At 35.6% G+C, this 16204-nt stretch overlaps 2 protein-coding genes across 2 annotated transcripts; both read right to left on the reverse strand.

The window, feature by feature from the left end:
• Positions 1 to 64: 64 nt before the first annotated feature.
• Positions 65 to 2436, reverse strand: LOC105995339 (olfactory receptor 8J3-like). The gene is made up of 2 exons (XM_013029043.1): positions 1529 to 2436; positions 65 to 137 (listed from the first exon to the last, which is right to left on the reverse strand). The coding sequence occupies exons 1-2, from the start codon at positions 2434 to 2436 to the stop codon at positions 65 to 67; spliced, it is 981 nt and encodes a 326-aa protein (XP_012884497.1).
• Positions 2437 to 7887: 5451 nt separating this feature from the next.
• On the reverse strand, positions 7888 to 8847 carry LOC105995379 (olfactory receptor 8K1). Its single transcript, XM_013029082.1, has one exon. The coding sequence runs from the start codon at positions 8845 to 8847 to the stop codon at positions 7888 to 7890; it is 960 nt and encodes a 319-aa protein (XP_012884536.1).
• Between the last annotated feature and the right edge of the window lie 7357 nt (positions 8848 to 16204).

Here is a 16204-nt window from a genome sequence, read left to right on the forward strand (position 1 = left end):
CATTGAAAGTAAGAGAGAAGTGTATCCTATAAAGAAGAAAATATCAGTCAATAGAAAGAGCACCTCATTCACATAAGCCAGCTTCCAAGGAGGTGGGGGAATCTCCTGCCCTGGCAGAGAAGATCTTCAACCATGTCAGATTTGAGGGGGGCGTGGCCAACCCTTGGACCCGGCACCCACTGCCCATAGCTTGCAACAGGTATCAGCCCTGAAAGGAAGGCTCAACAATCCCATCTGCCCCTCATATCTCTCTACATTTCCTCTTCCTTGGGAGGTGTGGGTGGAGGGAAGGGGGTACCCATACTTTCCCAGGCTCTCAACTCTGGGTCTTTCTCAGAAAAGCCTATTTCCAACTGAGGTTTAGTTTGATGGTGATTGTGATGGTGTGGTGTGGGGTGTGGGGTGTGTGTGTGTGTGACACCAATATCCCAATATCCTATGGTTCTAATTTTATAATTCTGAGATAAATTTTGTAACACGTATTAATTTAAAATTGTAAAACTTTCCTATCAAAATTATAAGGTAACATTACAAGCAAGAAATATGTTTTATAATGATACAAGATATCTCCAGACATATATGGTTTATTATTTATGATAGAATCATAAAATGTAAAATTTTATATAGTAAAGACTTAAACAATTGTATAATGTTTATTTTATAAAATAAAGATTCTTAAAGAGAATGGAATGTTTTACATAATCTATCAAATTTAAAAATCAAGTACAGTATAAAGTAGTTTTCTTTCTCCATTTTTCTTTTAAAAATTAGATACCACATTAATTGAAAAGTGACTTTAATCTTCATATACTTATTCAGAACTTAAAGTCAGTGGTCATATTAGACATCCATGAAAAAGTAAGAAAAAATATATTTATTTTAAATATTATTGTCTAATTGAATTAGATAAATTAGTGTGAAAAGGATTTCAGTCATTTATAAGTTATGGCTTCAGAAGATGATTGTGATCGTATAGATCTATGATTCTCCAGTAGATACAAGAAGAAACAAAACAGAAAAACAAACAAAACAGCACCTGCTCTTCACTTGTCCATAATGTGTACTGTTGATTCAAATTTATCTTATTTAATTTCCATCTTGTCTTCATTCTGAAATTCTTTTTTCTTTACTTTTCTTTTCTTTTTTTTTTTTTTTTGTGCCAGTCTTGGGGCTTGAACTTAGGGCCTGTCAACTGTCTCTGAGCCATTTTGCTCAAGGCCAGGGCTCTGCCTCTTGAACCACAGCTCAACTTCCCGCTTTTCAGAGCTTAATTGAAGATAAGAATCTCATAACCTTTCCTGTCCCAGTTAGTTTTGAACTGTGATCCCCCGATCTCAGCCTCCTGAGTAGCTAGGACAACCATCTGGCATTTGTGCCCAGCAGTTCATAATACCTTGGTTGCCATGTTCCCCTCTGGTCACCTAACCTTCTGTTTCATAGATAAGACAGTAGCAGTCATCTCTCTCAGTTTACCCACCGCGCTCTTCATTCCATCTGCCTGATGGAATGGCCAGGGTGTGCCCCGACCCTCTTTAAGGCAGCCTTCACATCCTTGTTCCTCAGGCTGTAGATCATGGGGTTCAGCATGGGGATCACCAGTGTGTAGAACACCGAAGCCACCTTGTCGGTGTCGAGGGAGTGGCTGGTTTGAGGCTGCAGATACATGAACAGCAGCGTGCCGTAGAACACGGTGACGGCTGTCATGTGAGAGGCACAGGTGGAGAAGGCCTTCTTCCTTCCTTCCGACGAGCGTATTCTCAGGATAGACAGGACGATGTTGCAATAAGATATCAGCACGATACTCATCGAAAAGAACAGATTCGTAGCTGCGGAGGTGAAGACCACAGTTTGCGGAAAGAAGGTATCAGAACAGGACAATGCCAACAGAGGGACATTGTCACAGTAGAAATGGTTGATGACGTTGGAGGAGCAATAGGACACGGAGAACACACAAGAGGTGACCACCACCGCGGTGAACAGGCCGTAGAGGTAAGTGAGAGACACCAGCAGGACGCAGACCTGCCGGGACACCACCACCGTGTACATCAGAGGGTTGCAAATGGCCACGTAGCGGTCATAGGCCATCACCGCCAGCATGAAGATCTCAGCCACAATGAAAACCAGGAAGCCACCCAGTTGGGTGGCACATTCGTAGTACGAGGTGCTCTTCTTGGCTGCTAAGAAGTTGATCAGCATTTTAGGGGCAATGACAGTAGAGTCCCCAAGGTTGATGATGGCCAGGTGTCGCAGGAAGAAGTACATGGGGGTTTGGAGCTGAGAGTCCACACTGGTGAGCGTGATGATGCCCAGGTTTCCCGCTGCAGTCAGCCCATAGATGATCAGAAAGACGAAGAAAAGAGGGAGCTGCAGTTCAGGATGATCTGAAACACCTATAAGAATGAACTCAGTGACCCGAGTGATGTTTACAGCGGCCATGGAGGGGTTGGAAACACATCTGTTTGGATAAAGAATCAAAAGGATTGATTAGACACCTTCAGATATTATTTTCTAGAGGGAAATGGCTAGATTTTCTTGAGCCATATGTTGATCTAATCTAGTTATTAGTGCAAGTTTCTGGGGGCAAATGTCCTTGTATGGAGTGAGAAAAAGCAATATAATAAACTATTAAATGCCCTAACCTAATGTATCATTTGAGGACTTGCTTTATGATGTTATTAAGTTATAGACTTATTATTAGTTTGTACCTTGGATCTTAAGTGTGAAATAAAAGATGAGGAAATGAATGATCCTGAATAATGCAAAGTATTGTGGTAATTTACTCTTATGCTGTTTGGTGAAATTTTAGTTTTCTTTTTTTAAAAAAAACTTTTTATTTTATTATAAAGATGCTGTACAGAGTGATTACAGTTACATGAGAGAAAGCTTATTTTTCTATTAACAAGTTACACACAAAACAGCCTTTTCCTTAATCAGACTTAGTCCCTCCATGCATTTCCTTGATTTTGTCTCCCACATTCTCAAATCAACATCAGCAAGCTTCATTGTTCCATTGTTGCACAAGTACATGAAATGTTTCAACTCTGTCACCTGCTTTGGTCTTATGAGAGTTCAAAGCAGTTGATCTAAGTAATGGGAGAATGTTCTACTTCTATTAAAAGACTTGTATTTTTCTGCTAAAAATTGTATGTCTTCCTCATTCAATTTCCATTATTTTGAACCTGCAAAAAATTTATTAGTTTAAGGATTCTAGCTTAGGGGAAAAAATAAGATGGCTAGGTATGGCGGTTGGTATACTCATTAAGAGTAGACATAGGAAGACTGTGAGTTCAAGAACAGTATTGGTTGCAAATAAGACACTGTCACAAGAAAAGTACATTCAGTTTTAAACATGATACACACACACACAAACACACACACACACACAGACAGACATACACACACACCTGAAAATGTCAGAGGATTTGTCATCTTAAACAAAAAATCTAGATTTCTACATCTGAAGACCACCTGCTTATATTAATTTCTCTTCTAAATGTGAGGTCCTCCTCTTTGACATCAATTAAAATCCTTCTTTTAGGTATAATTTCAATGGAAATGTTAACAAATTTAATTTACTCTGATAGCTTAATCATGTTCCATTATTGTATTGATCACATATTAGATTATTCTATGCCTATGCCTTTATATCATGAGTTTTTTCTTTTTATGATCTCACTGTGTAGCCCAAACTGATCCTGACTAGGTATTTCAGATTGAACTCACTTTCCTCTTACCTGAACCTTCTGTGTGCTGATACTGAAGGTATGTACCTTAATGCCAAGCCATCATAACATTATATTGATAAAATTCTAACAAAATTATAACATATAGTTTTATTCTTAATAGAGAATATATTTAAAATTTTTTTGCATAGTATTGCGACCAAGTTCGTGTCATAAATATGTAATTTTGATTTTTGATAGTATATCACCAACCAACTTATCATATATATAAACTCACTAAACACCATTGTTCCAGTCATGATATTACATAATCATTATAAGAGACATAATGAGACTTCCAATTTGAAAACATAACCAGCAGATCATATTGAATACCTTGCACTGCTAAGAATGTTAAAAATCTTACAAAAAAATCTTAACATACATCTTATATTACTCATTTCATGTAATTCTCCATCTTCTTGCATCAAAGTGGGGGACTCATTTTTTAAAAATCAACATGTTCTACCCACCTCTAAAGGGGAATGACTTCATGTAGTTAGTGAAAATTCTCCTCATAGCTGAATCAATGTGAGCTGATGTGCCTCTATAAACTGTTGACATCCTAACTTGAAGCTGTGGTGACTCCAAGATCCTCACATTGAATTCATGTCCCTAGGGGAAGATGCTCCCTGAGAGCCAACCCTTGCTAGGTTCTTCTCTGGGAATCCATCTAACCACAATCCTTGGGGGCTTCTTTGCTGCGCTCTGAGTCTTTCAGTAAGGGACACAGTGATTAAGATAACTGGCAAAACACCTTATTTACAGGTAGAGATGGTTAAAAATGGAATACTTCCAAGCCCAGAATATGATAGTTTTGCAAGCAAATTAAAATAAATTATAACACTGCAGAATTTATTTCATCAGCTCCGTGATGGATATTTATTCATTTTTGTTCAAACAATAAATTGGCAAAGTTATTATTTCTGGAAATAGTATGCACTGCATACAAAAAGAGGGTATGTCTTTTAAAACTCTTGCTCTTTCTTTAATCTGCTATTTCAATTGAGACACTTTAGATGACTGCCTGAGAAGAATCAAACAGTACAGGACATCAAGCCTTTGTGTAAAGATCACTACAAATGTATCACAAGTGTATTTTCTATACCTTGAAAAAATATGTATGTTTTGTGCATTTAATATATAGTAGAGATATTTAGAATATTTTTGGAGAATAATTTTTCTAGATATATGCATAAATGTTATTTTTTAAATTTAATTTTATTGTCAAGGTGATGTACAGAGGGGTTACAGTTACATATATGAGGTAGTGAGTAAATTTCTTGTCAAACATTGTTACCCCTTCCCTCATTTTTCTCCCACTTTATAATGTATATATATATATGTATATATATAAAATATACATCTTTCTAGAATTTTCTAGAAATGATAAACTATTATATAACATGTAATATGATAATATATTATTGTATATTATATTAATTTGTTTATTGGTTATGTGATAATAAATTATATTAAAAATGTCTAGTGAGCCTGGTGCTGGTGGCTCATGTCTATAATCCTAGCTACTCAGGAGACTGAGATCTGAGGATCGCAGTTCAAAGCCAGCCCAGGCAGGAAAGTCCATGAGACTCTTATCTCCAGTTAACCACCAGAAATCCAGAAGTGGTGCTGTAGCTCAAGTGGTAGAGCTGAATAACTTAAGAACAATGCCTAGGCCCAGAGTTCAAGCCACACGACCGATAAAAAAGAAAAAGTGTCTAGTGTATATGGATAATGTTCAGAAATTGTTCTTTCCCCATCAATACTTCTATTACTCCAAAATTGTTTCCTAATATTTTTTGTTATAAATTTGCTTAATTGAGATGCCAGGTAACATTGACCATGACTTTTATTGCCTTAGATAAAGCTTCTCTAGGGATGGGGAGTTCAGTTTTTGCTATTGCTGAACAGTATTCTGTATTTTGAATATACCATAATTTATGCTTTCATATTTCACAGTGGAATATTTCTAATTTTTACTATTTTGAAGAAAAATGTAAGCAACACAAATGCAGATGTTATTCTGGACATATTTTTTTCCTGCTTGCTGGTGAAATTAACTCCATTACAAATAACACAGTTATAATGGTAACTTCAGTAAAATTTAATAATAGGTTTCTTAACAGGTAATGAACTAAATACACATATTTTCATGTTTTAGGATCTTGATTCCCTTCCATTAGCCCATTTACTGATTTATTTATTTACTTGAAAAGGAGCATTGCCTTGTATACTGTAGAGATTTTATAGTTTCTTTGTCAATAGTAAAATCAGCAGTGAGAGTTCCCTGTTGGGGTGTGCCTTAAGATGGTTTTAGCTATAGTGGCTCTTTCCCTACTGTAGAGAAGTAGCCTATAGCTATGCAAGATCAATTTGATGCTATACCGTAAGGAGAGGCATACAATCTTTCTTATCTGAGAATAATCACCATGTTGTCGTAGTTATTAAAATGTGAATGTTATGGTTTGATGCGCAATTTAAAACAAATTTGTTAAAGTTACATCTCAATATCAAATATCAAATGTCAAATGAAGGATAAACTCTTTAGATATTGAGGATAAAATAATGAAAGAGACAATTTTCTTTAGCTGGCTGTCCTCAGCTACTCAACACCAAAGTCAACAGCTTCTTGTGTCATGCAGAAAATTAAAGAAAATCCATCAAAAAGAGTGTTTCATGTGTGTGAGTAAAGATATAAGGTATGAATAAAGTATAAATATATAAGGTATAAATATGTAATAAAGATGTAACGTAAGAATTGAAGCTATGCATTACAGTGATTATGTACTATATCAGCCTGGAGTGGTGTAAAAGGTGAAAGAAGCCATTTGACAGAAAGCAGTTGGTCACACCTACATTCCTATTCACTCAGGAAGCTGAGATCTGACGAGCATGGTTTGAAACCAGTCCATGAAACTTTTACCTCCAAATAACCAGCAAAAAGCCGGTAGTGGAACTGTGGCTGTGGTGGTAGAATGCCAGCCTTTAGCAAAATAAGTCAAGGGAGAGCAAGAGGCTCCGAGTTCAATCCCAGTACAAGCACATGTACACACACACACACACACACACACACACACACACACCCCTTCATACACAGTGTAAAAAGCATTGCATTAGTGCATTACCTTGGATTTTATGTCATAATAAACACATTATGGAAACAAAAGAGATTTAGAAATGAAAACAATTATTTAGTGTATTTCTTCATCTTTAATCTATATAATAATCATCATTTATTCTTTAAAATAGACATTCCAGTAGAAACCCAATTGACACTTATTTTGATCATTTCAATCCTAAATCCGTGTACTGTGAAGCTAAAGATTAAGAAAATGGGGCTGGAAATGTGACTTTGTTGGAGACTGCTTGCCTAGCATACATGAAAGCCCTGGGTTCAATTTCTCAGTACCACACAAACAGAAACAAAACAGAAGTTGTGCTGTGGCTCCGGTGGTAGAGTGCTAGCTTTGAGTACAGACAGACTCAAGGACAGAGCCCGGGCCCTGATTCAAGCCCCAGGATTGGAAAAAAAAAATAAAACTAAAAATGAGAATCTGCCAGAAGATATAGAATTGTCTAGTACCTTTGCATAGTTTCTTATAAACAATATTAGATAACCAATCTAACCACGATATAGAAAGCATTACCTTGATTTGATTAAATCCCCATTCAGACATGGAATGTGTCACCTCATTCTTAGCCAAACTTTTAAAAATAAGGTGCAATGTTATGTTATAATCACATATTTACTTACTATCTTGCTTCCTGTTGAACCAATGCATTCATCACATACAATCTTATTTAAATTTTCTACCAGTTACTGCTGTAGAATATAAGTATGTATGTATGTACGTATATATATGACTAACTCAACTCTGAGACTTATATAGAACTCTGCAACTCTAACTTTAACCAAAAATCTGTATGACTTTCATTAGTTGTAGCTACTATAAACACCAATATGATTTGTCCTCATTTATCCTTTGTTTCTTTGTTTCTTTCTTTCTTTCTTTTTCTGTCACTGGGGTCCTCATGCTCTGGCTCTAGCTCACTACTTTTGTTCTACAACTTGGGCCATGCCTCCAGTTCTAGGACAATATTTTATATATGACAAAATATTAAGCAAAGGCTCAGGCCCAGCAAACCACAAAATATTAAGGTATTAAGTGGGGATTTTGCATTTATAAGTTAATGCTCTCCTTAGAGCATCTTTCACTTCTTTATTCCTTAGACTGTAGATCAATGGATTCAGCATAGGAATGACTAAGGTGTAAAACACAGAAGCCATTTTATCAATATCAAAAGCATGACTGGATTTGGGCTTCAGGTAAATAAACAATAATGTCCCATAGAACACAACCACCACTGTGAGATGTGAGCTGCAGGTGGAGAAGGCCTTGTATCTCCCTTCTGCTGAGTTCATTCTGAGAATGGCTACAAGAATAAACAAGTAGGATATGAGGACAATCAGGAGGGAGGAGAGCAAATTACAACCTGAGAAAACCAAAATGATTAGTTCTAGTTCATGTGTGTCAGAGCAGAGCATAGATATCAGAGGAAGACAATCGCAGTAAAAGTAACGGATAACATTAGTCCCACAGAAGGATGAAGTAAACAACTTAACCGTGAGCAATAGAGACACAAAAGTGCTGTAGAGATAAGAAGTAAGGACTAAGCCCCAGCACACTTTCTCTGACATGATGATCACGTAGAGAAGAGGTTTGCAGATGGCTACGAATCGATCATAGGCCATGGCAGAGAGAATGAACAATTCACTGATGATGAAAATCTCAAAGAATGCCAGCTGGATGGCACATCCATTGAAGGAAATAATATTCTTGCACACCACAAAGTTGATCATCATCTTTGGTCCAATGACAGTGGAATAACCAAGGTCAGTGATTGACAAATGTCTAAGGAAAAAATACATCGGGGTATGGAGCTTAGAGTGAGCATGGGTGAGGACAATCATGCCGAGATTGCCCATCACTGTGACCATGTATATGGTGAGAAAGATCCCGAAGAGTGGCACTTGCAGATAGGGTTTGTTGGTGATCCCCAAGAGAATAAATTCTGTGACTTGTGGTATAATGGTGTGATTGAATTTCTCCATCTGATTCATCGTGGCACCCTAGAAAAAGTATAAAATCATTAGGAATTATATATAAAATTCTGCCATCTAAGATAATTCATAGCCAAGTCTATGATAAATACGACAGTTTCTTTCTCTCAAACCGCCAATAATTATCAGGCCAAAAGCAACACACATCAGCACTGACACTCATTCATTCATTCCTCCTTTGAAATGTTGGTAGTATGCTCAAAAACAAGTAAATATTGGAATGATTAGTTTAATCCCAATTCCTTTGAGTTATGTCAAACATCTATTTTTAAAATAGTTTTTTTCCTTTCCTTTCCTTTTCTTTTCTTTCTTTTTTTTTTTGTTGTTGGTCAGCTTAAACTCTGGGCCAGAACACTGTCCCTGAGGTCTTCAGCTCAAGGCTAGCACTCTACCACTTTGAGCCACAGCGTCACTTCTGGTTTTCTGGTTGTTAATTGGAAATAGAGATAAGAATCTAAAGGACTTTCCTTGACTGAGCTGGCTTTGAACCTCGATCCTCAGATCTCAGCCTCCTAAATAGTGAGGATTACAGATCTGAGCCAATGGCTCCTGGAAACTTTTAATTTTTTAAGTAACATCAAAAAAGACATTCACACTTATATCATAAGCCAAACCTTACTGTCATTACCTCTGTGGAAAGAAAGGAGAAATGAGAAAAAATATGCTCCTTGTTCCACATGAATTGTGATCAGTTGGAGAATAGTTAGAAAATCCTCGAACATTAGACATATGCTTCTAACTATTAAATACAAAAGTGATGGTTCATGTTCATTTTAGAATTGTGCTTGGTCATTGTCTGCTTTTGCCACGTTTACTTTTTTCATATTGAATTGATGTTTGTCATCATCTCCAAGCCAAACATACCTCTTCTGCACAATAAGGACTTGACTGAACATTTATAGTCATTTAAGGAAGAAACACAAGAAGGCCCAAACACAAGAAGAATACAAAGTTGGGAATTATAAATACAACATGTGCTAGGCAATCTACTTGCTTTTCATATGAATTCATACAGTCTATATGACTTTCTAAGGATCCATTTGTAACAAAAATCCACATTTAACAAGTAGGGAAACTGATGCTTAAAGAGCAGGATAACTTAGCAAAGATCAATCCTATCTAAACGGTAGAACTCCAATTCAAATAAAGCTTCTCTGTCTTATGACTCTTACCTCATAAATACTGTGACACATTATTTCTCCAGGAAGGGCACCTTGAGTTGATTGGAAATAAGGAATGTATGGGAGCAACACTGGGTAAAAATGACAGGCAAAGGTTCTTATTCATCTAGATGCCTGGAGAAGAAAGTTAACCCTGAAAGCTAAAGTGGTCTAGAAATAAGCAGCACATACATACTATTATGGATTCCATAACACTTCTAAATATCAAACCCTCTGATGGACAGTATGTTGCAAAGGGAGAAATATTTCTTCCACATTTTTCTGGCCAATATTTAGTTGTAAAAGGGTTTTATTTGGACATGTCCTTGATCAGATTTGCTCCCATCATCCTCTCTCATTTCCCTTCACCCACTACTCCCGCCCAAATTAATACCAACAATTTCCACTGTTCCATTTGTACATACATTACATGAAGCATTTTGAAAATATTCACCCTCTACAATCCTCTCACTTCTCCATTTCCCACTCCAACTTTCACCCACACAACAGACAGGATCTGTTTTATACTACCATCATTAATTTTTAGGTGTCTATTAATTGCTCAAAGAGGTTATATACAATAAAAATCAATATAACTACAAAAATAAATTCATATAAGGTTATATGCCAGTGTTCACAAACATATTCATGCAAATGTGGTTAATACAAGGGAGAATTCAAATGGTTTAATTCCTTAGAAAAATAACTCAAATCCAACAGAATGAATAGCAAGAAGCTGGTACTTGAGATGGGGTTGGGGGAAGGTTAAGGGAATGTGGGTGCACAAATGAAGAGAGAAAGGGAGGAGAATGAAATCATAATATTCAAGGAATTTCCTATGAAACTAGGAAAATTGAGGGGAGGCTAGGAGTAGGAAGCAGTAGAGAAGAATGATGAAAAGGCGGACATTGGTCAAGGTGCATTTTTTCATAAACTGATTTTTTAAATAGTAACTGTCTAAAATTAATAACAAGTTATCTCTAGATACTATATTACCAAAGGGTATAGATGAATGTTAACACTTTGGTAGATTACAAAGCCCACTTGGATCTTCGTTGGAGATAGCCCAGTTAAATCTAAGCAATCTTCAAAAAATTCACAGATATTCACTGTATGTTTCTGCTTACCTTAATGGAGAAGCAGCCGTCTACTGATTCAGTCCTGCAAGTTGTCATTGGGTAGATTTAAGTATGCTTTTCTTTTTTACTCTCTTGAGACTCATCATATTGAAGTTTAAATGTGATTCATGGGTAAACAAATTATTGTACATTATTACCCAAGAGAATTTAGGATGTATCTATTAATTATTCCACTGAATGTTCCATCAAGAAAAGTAAGAAGTATTACATGTTTCAGTCTATTGGAATAAATAAATGTATTTGTATCACAGAACACTGAGAATCACAAATTTGTCTATCAATATCTTAGAAATGTTATGAAGCAATTTTAAAATATGGTACTACCACTTATCCTATCTACAAAGGGAAGAATAATGTTTGATAATACCTTTACTAATCTGCTATGTATATTTTTTGTTCCATTCTTTTTTAATTTTCTTTTTATTGTCAAGTTGATGTACAGAGGGATTACAGTTACACAAGTAAAGAAATATGTACATTTTTTGTCAAACTTGTAACCCCTTTTCTCATTTTTCAACTACTTTCACTCCCCGACCCCAATATATTTTTGATATGTAGTTATAGGTTGATAAAAAGCAAAGTCCTAGGAGATATATTGTATCTCTAAAGAAACCAGTGGTAAACAATTTTTTCGTCCATTTTCTGGAGATTTGATTTTGATGCACCTGCTTATATTCTCTTTTTTATTTTACTTCTTGGAGTTATGTCATGTTAGTATTTTATGCCTGTCTTATTGGGGATTCGTTTAAAATTGTATTGGGAAAAAATCCTGAACAGCAACCATGTATATTCTGTGTAATATAGTCTTTTCTCTTCACTTCATATCTGTGTTTGAACATTCGGGAAGTAACTTGTTCTTGTTCTGCAGATAGTTTTGTTCAGCATTTTTGTTTTCTCTCAGAAAGAAAGCAGAGCTATTCATTTAGAATAGTTGCTATTTTGGAATCCTTAAGCTAAGTCATGTTTCCTTTTTCAGCATATAATATTATAATATTCTGATTGCATAATTATGTGTTTCTTTTCTGTATTCTTGTATTTTCATCTATAGAAATCTACTTTGATAATTTTAATTTTTCTTATAATGCTAATTATTTTTCCTTATATTACTAATATTTTGTTACTCCATTCTGTATTTTGAGCTTATTAATATTTATTGTTGTAAAGTCCACTCCTGTAAATTTTATCACTATTGTTTTTTCAAGATATATTTAAATTGCTATTATATACTGTCACATGTTTATACTTTCTCTTATCTAGTCATTGTTATTGGATACTGAATATCGTGAGTCTTACTATAAGTTCTATATGTTGTAGAACTTTTTCTAAAGGTCATAACTATTTTAATAAAACAGTTGCTTTTATTTGAGATTTATGTTCCAGCTCTTAACAAATCTAAAGCAGCTTTTGTCTCCAACATTTCCACTGAATTCACAGGATTCAAAAAGGATTCCACTTTCTGATTTTTTCAAATCCAGTGTCTTCCTGTGGTATAGATTCTGAGAAATCACACTTCATAATGTTAGGCTGGAGATGAAGGTAAGCAATAGAACAACTGTCTGCCATGCAGGAGTCCCTGATGTCAAATCCCATGATTGCCCAAAAGAAAACTGTCACTTTACAATGGTAGGACATTCTTTCTAAGACCATACTGGTGTTCAAAGTATACACACAAAATTCAGAGTTCAGTCACAAACTCAAGGGGAAACTTCAAATGGAGAAAACAAAACAAAAAAAAACACAGAATATATAACACATAAGAAACAGAAGTGAGTAGATGGAAACAACTAAAATTAAATCAATTGAATGAATTAGAATCCAAAAAATCCATAGAAAGAATCAACAAAACAAAGAGTTGTTTCTTCAAAAAATTAACAAAATTGACAGACCCTTAGCAAATCTTATCAGAAAAAGAAGAGAACACAGCCAAATAAACTCAGAGATGAGAATGGAAACATCACCACAGAAACAACAAAGATTAAGAACATTTTATATGCTAATAAGTTTGAGAAGCTGGAAGAAATGGATGTTTTCCTAGCAAATATCGACATGCTGAAACTAAACCAAGATGAGTTAAACCAACTTAACAGACCCATATGAAGCATCAAAATAGAAACAGCAATAAGAGACTTCCCATCTAAGAAAAGCCCAGGACCAGATGGGTTTACAGTGGAATTCTACAAGGCCTTCAAAGCAGAGCTTACACCAATACTCCTCCAAATCGTCAATGAAATAGAGAGAGAAAGTTGACTATGAAGCCATCGTAACCCTCATACCCAAATCAGGCAAGGACTCATAGGACTCATAGGTTACCCTATAGACCCATTTCTTTGATGAACTCTGATGCAAATCTTCTCAACAAAATCGACTTGAACAATTAATCAAAAAAATCATACATCACGATCCAACAGGATTCATTTCAGAGATGCAAAGCTGGTTCAATATATGCAAATCAATATAATTCATCACATCAAAAAGAGCAAGGATAAGAACCACATGGTTATATAATAGATGCAGAAAAAGCATTTGACAAGACCTAACATCCATTTATGATGAAGGCTCTGGAAAAACTAGGAATCCATGGAACATTCCTCAATAAAATAAAGGCTGTATATGACAAACGTACAGCCAGCATTATACTTAATGGTGAAAAACTAAAGTCATTTCCTCTTAACTCAGGAATGAGACAAGGATGTCCACTCTGTCCACTTCTCTTCAATTTAGTATTAGAATGCCTAGCTACAGCAATAAGAAAAGATGCAAACATAAAGGGGATCCAAATAGGGAAAAGTGAAGTAAAACTCTCTTTCTTGGCAGATGACATAATCTTTTATTCAAAGAATCCCATGAACTCCACTCCCAAATTACTCAAGCTGATTCAAAATTTTGGCAAAGTTGCAGGGTAAAAAATTAACCCTCAAAAATCAGTGGCTTTTCTGTATGCCAACTATGAGAAAAGGCAGGCTGAAATCAAGAAAGCAACTCCATTTGTAATAGCCCCACAAAAAATAAAATACCTAAGAGTTAACTAAAGGAGTGAAGGACCTCTATGATGAGAACTTTAAAAACCTGAAAAAGGAAATCAAAAAAGAACTTAAGGAAGCAGAAAAACCTCCCACGCTCTTGGATTGGAAGGATCAACATTGTGAAAATGGCAATACTTCCAAAGGCTATCTACAAATTCAATGATACACCTATCAATATTTCAACCTCATTCTTCAATGAAATAGAAAAAGCAAATTTGTATGGAACAATAAAAGACCCAAATAGCAAAAACGATCCTGAACAGAAAGAACAATGCTGGAGGAATATCAATACCAAATTTCAAACTCTACTACAAAGTCATAGTAATCAAAACAGCTTGGTACTGGCACAAGAACAGACCTGAGAACCAATGGAATAGAACTGAAAACCAAGATATGAACCCACAGACCTATAGTCACCTAATCTTTGATAAGGGAGCTAAAAAAATAGAATGGAAGAAAGACAGCCTCTTCAGTAAATGGTGCTGGCAAAATTGGTTAAACACCTGTGGAAAACTAAAGTGAGATCCTTACATATCATCCTGAAACAGAATCAACTCCAAAAGACCTCAGAGACAAAGAAGAAAATCTGAAAACATAGGAAGGAATAGGAGAAACCCTAGGTCTCCTTGGCACAGGCTGAAATTTTCTTCATAGACACCCAGAAACACATCAAATCCAAGAAAGGTTGGACAAACGGGATTGCGTGAAGCTGCAGAGCTTCTGCATGGCAAAGGACATAGCAAGATCAATAGAAAGTCCACGGATTGGGAGAAAATCTTCACTAGTCATACAATGGACAAGGGTCTCATATCTAAAATATACCTGGAACTCAAAAATTAAATCCCCCAACAACAAATCCTCAAATAAACAAAATCATGATAAATAAGTGGGCTAATGACTTAAAGAGAAACTTCTCTGAAGAGGAAAGAAGGATGGCCAATAGACACATGAAGAAATGCTCAACCTCTCTAGCCATAAAAGAAATGCAAATCAAAACAACATTGAGATTCCACCTCACCCCAGTTAGAATGGCTATAATCAAGAACTCTAATAACAACAGATGCTGGAGGGAATGTTCAACCACTTTGGAAAGTAATATGGAGGTTCCTCAAAAGACTCCACATAGAGCTCCCCTATGACCCAGCAATCCCACTTTTGGGCATTTACCCAAACGATCAAAACCAAGGCCATACTAAGTCTATCAGCATATATATGTTTATTGCAGCATTATTCCCTATAGCTAAGATATGGAGCCAACCCAGCTGCCCCTCATTAGATGAATGGATCAAGAAAATGTCACACACACACACACACACACACACACACACACACACACTGGAATTCTATGCCTTCATCAGAAAGAATGACATTGCCCCTTTTGTTAGGAAATGGAAAGACTTGGAAGAAACATAATCTCATGGTTTCCCTTATTTGCAATAATTAGTACATATCTGGGACAAACAGAAAAGGTAAAAAAAAACTATGTACATATGACTATATGAGATTTTGTTAAGCAAAATGAACCCCAAGATAGGAATAGATTTTTTTCTTTGTTGCTCCTGTTTCTAACATATTTATAATGTACCATGTCATTTTTTTGTTCCTTTGTATGTTCCTCCCCTATGGTATAATCTCTGTTTTCACTGTATTTGAGGTCAGTGACCTGCATCTTGTATATACATTTCTTTACTTTGGGGAGAGGAAAGAAAAAAAAACAAAATAAAGGTGATATTACTTAAAAAAAGAATCTTAGGATTTTTTTTAAAAAAGGGAAACAAAGGAGGAGGCATCAATGCTTGATTAGAAATGCACTCATTACTTTGCCCATGTAATTGTAACCCCTCTGTTTGGCATTTTCACAATAAAAATAAATAAATAATAAAAAGGAAATACATTTTCATAGAGAAATATGACTGTGATATGAAAGAATTATTTCTTTAAAATATTTTTACTCTTAAGGTGATGTGCAGAGGGATTACAGTTACATAAACCAAATAATGAATACATCTCCATTTGACCCGTATTTCCCTCTTCC

This window comes from Dipodomys ordii, unplaced genomic scaffold, assembly GCF_000151885.1.
Source record: "Dipodomys ordii isolate 6190 unplaced genomic scaffold, Dord_2.0 Scaffold117, whole genome shotgun sequence".
Classification (NCBI taxonomy): domain Eukaryota; kingdom Metazoa; phylum Chordata; class Mammalia; order Rodentia; family Heteromyidae; genus Dipodomys; species Dipodomys ordii.

Coding starts and splice junctions, on each gene's coding strand:
- LOC105995339 (XM_013029043.1), bottom strand. CDS start 2,436: ATGGCCGCTGTAAACATCACTCGGGTCACTGAGTTCATTCTTATAGGT. Junction 138..1,528: donor GTGAAGGCTGCCTTAAAGAG/GGTCGGGGCACA, acceptor CCCCTCAAATCT/GACATGGTTGAAGATCTTCT.
- LOC105995379 (XM_013029082.1), bottom strand. CDS start 8,847: ATGAATCAGATGGAGAAATTCAATCACACCATTATACCACAAGTCACA.